The 5,586-nt window shown below is 34.0% G+C and overlaps 1 protein-coding gene across 2 annotated transcripts; it reads right to left on the reverse strand.

Annotated features, from left to right (window-relative positions):
- Positions 1–495: 495 nt before the first annotated feature.
- LOC121764931 (homeobox protein knotted-1-like 2) lies at positions 496–4,648 on the reverse strand. Of its 2 annotated transcripts, XR_006042661.1 has the most exons (6): positions 3,991–4,648; positions 3,771–3,896; positions 3,408–3,525; positions 1,376–1,632; positions 1,055–1,306; positions 496–647 (listed from the first exon to the last, which is right to left on the reverse strand). XR_006042661.1 is itself a non-coding variant. In XM_042160964.1 (5 exons), the coding sequence occupies exons 1-5, from the start codon at positions 4,327–4,329 to the stop codon at positions 1,121–1,123; spliced, it is 1,026 nt and encodes a 341-aa protein (XP_042016898.1). In that variant the 5' UTR covers positions 4,330–4,648; the 3' UTR covers positions 920–1,120. The 2 variants fall into 2 exon arrangements, 1 of the variants encoding a protein (XP_042016898.1); XM_042160964.1 differs by lacking the exon at positions 496–647 and having other exon boundaries at positions 920–1,306.
- Positions 4,649–5,586: the final 938 nt, after the last annotated feature.

Below are 5,586 nucleotides of genomic sequence, written 5' to 3' on the forward strand. Positions count from 1 at the left end.
TACCCATTCCAATCAAAACGTATAAATTTCTAATTGAAATGGGTAAATTGTCCAAAAATTCCATATATTTTGGCCAAAATCTAATCTACTTTAAAACTCAGACCTAAAACTATGAATTTTAGCATTTTCAAAAAATTTCATGATGAAATATTTAAATTTTTTTGTTTGTAATATGTTATTGATTTGGTGCAGCCAAATTTTAAAAAATGTCGTGGTTGGGTTAGTTTGATAAATGTATTAAGAAAAAAGATAAAATTCACGATTTGTCTGGTACTTGTAAAATCTATGATTTTCCTTGCAAATTTGTCCTAAAATTTATTAATATGAGTAATGTTTAATTATCATACATTCGATTCCTATGGAATTAACTCGAAATTTCCTATCTCACCGCTCTTCGGTACAGTTTTTATTTTTTTATTATTATTATTTTTTTTGTATCGATACAAAGTGCTTATATATAACCATGACGTCTCAACTCACATTTCACTGAAATAATAATCTGATCCGTGAAAGCATATTCAAGATATATAAAATTTTGTCACAAGCTTTGCAAATTGCAAATATCAGCTCAATTCAATTATTTGCCAAAAACTTTATCTAAGGCTTCATACTACCCCTCGGTTCCATAAGAGTGGAAGCATTTCTTTCTGCACGAAAATTAAGAAAAATTGTGTTAAGTAAGTTAAGTAAAGGAAAAATAAAGTATGAAATGAAAAAGGTAGAGAGATAAAATAGTGTTTATAGTAAAAGATAATAAAGTAAGTGAGAAGAAATGTGTTGACTATTACTAAAAAAAGAAATGAATCCACAAACGTACCAAAATGACAAAATGACTCCACTACTATGGAACGAATGAAGTATAAAACACCGCAACTCAAAAGCCAAAACAACACCTAGCTAGGGTTTTTAAAACACATAATTTCACCAAATAAAGAATAGTCAAATAAACAAATAGTAAAACTTGTTATATGCACACCAATCTCATAAAAGAACACAACTAGCAACAATAACAATAATAAATACAAGATTCAGCTGTCAAAACACCACCAATTACCAAAATCAGCAGCAGCAGCAGCTCTCATTCAAAATACAACCAACACCACAAGGCAGAGGAAGCCTGTCACGGCCCCAATCTGTAAGGCCCATCACCCATGTAATGGCCCGGCCCAGCCTGCAGCCCATCCATCACCATGAACTGCATATCCTCAGAGGGCTTCCAGTGCCTTTTCCTCTGGTTAATGAACCAGTTGTTTATCTGCTTCTGGTCAAGCCCTGTCGACTCCGCCAGCGCCAGCTTCTCCGACTCCTGCACCAATACGCATATTCAGTATGACGATGATGATTTCGATGATGATGATGGAAATTATGTGAATACCGAAGGATAAGGCCACTTGTAGTGAAGCTCCCACCAGCTGAGGAGCTTCTGCCTCGCGTCTTTCGGGAGTTTTCCTTTCTTCTTCTTCTTTGAGAGCTCCTGCTTGAGGCTGCTCAGGTAGCCGCTGTACTTCTTCAGGAGGTGGTTCTTTAGCTCCCGGTCCTCGGCTCTTGGATCGATCTTTGCCACTTCTGTTGACTCTCCTGCGCTGTTTTCGTGCTCTTCTTCGGACGAGGCGCCACCCTCGTATTTTTCCTCTTTTCGTCCAAAGCAAAGAACACATGTATTACAACTCTTGAACTATCAAAATTTGTAACCCAATATTTATTAGGAGTAGTATTTTTTGGTACTCCTACAAAACAATACTCACATAGACGGACTCTAATTTGTAACTCTTCCAAATGATGCTAAAATGAAGGGAAAAATCACAACCATCTTATCTAAACCGATACTTTATAACAGAATCTAACTTACCAAGTTACAAACATACATCAACTAAAAACAAAATGAACATAAAAACTGCCAAAAGAGAACACCAAATAGAAAATTTCAATTTCCAATGAGGAATACTTTCCCCTACTCAACGATTCCTTATTTTTTCCCAAAATACTGTTATTGACAAAATAGTAAAGATTTCAACACAAAATAATGATAAAATAGGATGCAACAATAGGCCAAAGACACAATTCATAGTAGAGTGGTGCTAAATGGCCATATTATGGCCAGCCATAATATGTCTTCTAGCTAAAAATTAAATGAGTTCACTTAATAATTAACTCACCTTAAAACTATCAAAACTCTTAAGACAACTCTACCCCCTACCTTAGTTTATAAAGTAAGTACTTTATATTCATCCATCCAACAATGTTTTTATTATTTTTAGAAGATATTTACGTTTTATTAGAGTACTTTATATCCTTTTGCTTTTTATTTAGATGTGTATTTAAAATAATATTACTCGACATATACTGTAATCCTAAGAAATATTTTTATCATTACTATTATTATTTTTATTTTTATAAATTAAGTATGATGAAAAAGCTATCATAAATTCATAATTTAGTTATAACTTAATATTAAGTTTCAATACTATGTTGTCATAATATTTCACAATCTAATAATCGTATATCATAGTACACTATAATATATTATTATTAGATTATAATACACCTTAGTGTTTAATACATAAATTATTGATAGGGCTCGTAAATTGTGATGTTAAATGTAGAGAGAATGCTAAATAATTATGGAGAGAGAATGCTAAATAATAATGATTAGAAATAGACAAATTAAAAGGTAAGTCAAAATAAATTGTGCATAAATTATTATGGAGAGAGAATGTTGTAAATTTAAATTTGAAGTAAAAAATTGAGAAAAAGGGTAATTAAGTAAAATTATCTTAGCACTAACTATTACTATTAATTTATTGCATTAACTTTAATAATTATTTACAAAAATGTCATTATGTGGCTGACCACATTATGGCCACATAGCATTACTCTTCATGAGTAATATGTATATATAGGGAATGAAATCAAGGTAATATTAACTTATGTTATACAATGATGGGAAGACACTGAATATAGAGTGGGAGAGAGAAAACATTTATCAAAAAAGAGAACCAAATCATAATGTATCTTTTTATACTTATACCCTCGTGATTAGGGTTTTATACTTTTATCTTTATGTTTATCTCAAAAGAGAGTAATATCTAAAGAAAGAAATAGAGTTTGGAAGTGACAAAGCGTTGGAAATGATTGATCAGTCAATGTTTTTGTTTTCTAGGAAAACACTAACCATCAAAACAGTCAGTAATAAATGAAATGAGAGGTGTAATTCCTTGCACACAGAGGAGAGAGAAAGAGAGTCGAACACAATTCGGATAGTAGACAGTTTCAATTACCAGTTTTTCACTGCACAACATAAATCTGAGAAATATTATCACTGGATTTATTTCTGTCACTAATTAAACTCAACTAATCATTCATCATCTATTTTCTCTCCTCCACCAAAATCTAGAAAGAGAGAATACCAGAATTTTTGGTGAGCAAGCTAAGCTGCTTCTCAATCCGTCGCATGAACTCCATGGCCTCATGAATCGGCTTCGTCAGCTCCTCTCTATACTTCACTAACATATCATAATATGCTTCCTGCAATTCCCATCAAACTCAATCCCTTAATTTTTTATTTTCAATTCCAAAAAATTGCGAAATTTGGTCAAATTCTAGCTCATACAACAACTTTAAAAATCAGCTACAAAAACTGCAAAGTTTGGATTTGGCCACAGCGAGTGAATAAAGTTCATTGTTTTTTTCGATTAACTTTTAAAGTTGCGAGACAAAGTAGAATTTAATGATTTTTTTTAACAATTTGCCGTATATATAGAGATATTCACCATGAACTGGTCGAGTTCCGGATCCTTGGAAACATCTCTCCCGGCTGCCGCCGCAGCTCGCTGGCTAGCCTCGAACTCCTGCCGCACCACCGCCAGCCGCGCCACCACGTCCGGCGGCGCTCCAACCTATGCAAATTTTAGGTTTAGGACTTGAAAAATAATGCATGTAAATTGAAAATTAAAAAACAAATACACATCTCTCTCTCTAAAAATATCTAACCTTTTGGCAGTCCATGTAAGCATCCAAGAGGCTCGAATACTGAGGGTGAGCGATAATTTTAGCTTTGATAGACTCAGCATCGCCGGAATCGTGATTCTCCTGCCTCCGATCGTGGCGGCGGCGGTGGTCCTCCGCCGCCGCCGGAGCGTAGTGAAACCGCGCCGCGTGATTTCGTGATTCAGTTTTGACCGTTGGATGCGGATGCTGCGGTTCCGATTGATCGTAGCAATCTGGCGATTGGATGTGGAAGGTGTTCCTTCCATACACCGAGGAATCTCCGTACACAAAATTGCACCTCGAATTCGAGCTTCCGCTTATCTCATGATTGTATTCCTCCATTAGATATAAAATTGGAGATCGGAAAATGCAGAAAATCGAGAAGAAGACGAGAATGGAAACCCTAGGTAGAATCTGAATCAAATGAAGTGAATCGGAGATATTTTTTGTGTTGGGAGAGTGGAGGAGAAGGAGAGAGTTGTGGCAGCATGGAGGTGGAGTGCGGCGGAGGGAGGGCGGAGGTGCGGTGGTTGACAAGACGGAGATTTGTTGAGTGAAATTGGGAGAATTATTGGAAAGGAAAGATGACAGTGCCGCTTTGACAAGAAGCGATTGACAACTGAAGCAGTTTTTTTTGTTTTCTTTTCTTTTCCTTGTTTCCCAATTCCCACTAGTTTCGTAATTACACATTCGGATTAATTAACACTAATTAAATATCGAATCACGAATCGTTGAACACGGCACGCTAATACTATGCTAGAGTGTAAGAGCATGTCACTTGCCGCTACCTATGTCGCTCGATTAGCATTGCGTATGTTGCACATGCGTGTGTGTGTTAAGACTAAGTGTGAAAAGTTCGGTTTATAAATATACTATTTTTTATGAAATTAAAATTTGAATTTTGAGGTTAAAACTTATTTTTACCTTCCATTGGAGCCCAATTGACATTCTTCCACTTTACAATTTTTTAATCCAATTTTCATTTATAAATAACCTCATTAATCAATTTCGTTTTTTACAATTCTAAATCACATTATTTTTCATAGTATAAACAAAATATTTTTAGTGTTCATGAATTATAAGTGTTCATTATAGTAGTGGAAAAGCAGTTGTGAATTAAGTGACTCTCAGTCAAAGTTTTCAGTCGACGTGTACGTTGATTAGACTGTTTAAAAGAGAATAAACTTTAGCTTATGAAAATATAAGAAATCGTATTGTTTGGATTATAGATAAATAAGAATGTTTCAACTATATAAATAAAGAGATAAAGAATGAGTGTATGACAAAAGTTCTGTTGGTTATAATCTGTTGTACTATAGTTTTTAAATTAAGATTTGGCGCAATCCCAAAATGATGCTTATGAAAGTTTAAACTAAAATAAAATGAATAATGCTATGCGGCCACATTATGGCGAGCCATAAATTAATTAAATAACAAAAAAAATTGATTTTCTTTCAAATTTTTGGTTTAATACTAATTGATTTTACTTTTATATCATCTTCATTATATGTTGCTCAACATGTTAGTGTTGCTCTTTCGTAGTTTTTGCTCAACTTATTACTACTGTCATTTCTTGATTGTTGCTCAACGTATACAGTA

Source organism: Salvia splendens, chromosome 14 (genome assembly GCF_004379255.2).
Source record: "Salvia splendens isolate huo1 chromosome 14, SspV2, whole genome shotgun sequence".
Classification (NCBI taxonomy): Eukaryota; Viridiplantae; Streptophyta; class Magnoliopsida; order Lamiales; family Lamiaceae; genus Salvia; species Salvia splendens.

Excerpts from the sequence above, each read along its gene's own strand:
- LOC121764931 (XM_042160964.1), bottom strand. The coding sequence starts at position 4,329 with ATGGAGGAATACAATCATGAGATAAGCGGAAGCTCGAATTCGAGGTGC. Across the intron at positions 3,526-3,770 it reads CGGAACTCGACCAGTTCATG|GAAGCATATTATGATATGTT; the intron begins GTGAATATCTCT and ends TGGGAATTGCAG. Across the intron at positions 1,307-1,375 it reads ACAAGTGGCCTTATCCTTCG|GAGTCGGAGAAGCTGGCGCT; the intron begins GTATTCACATAA and ends GTATTGGTGCAG.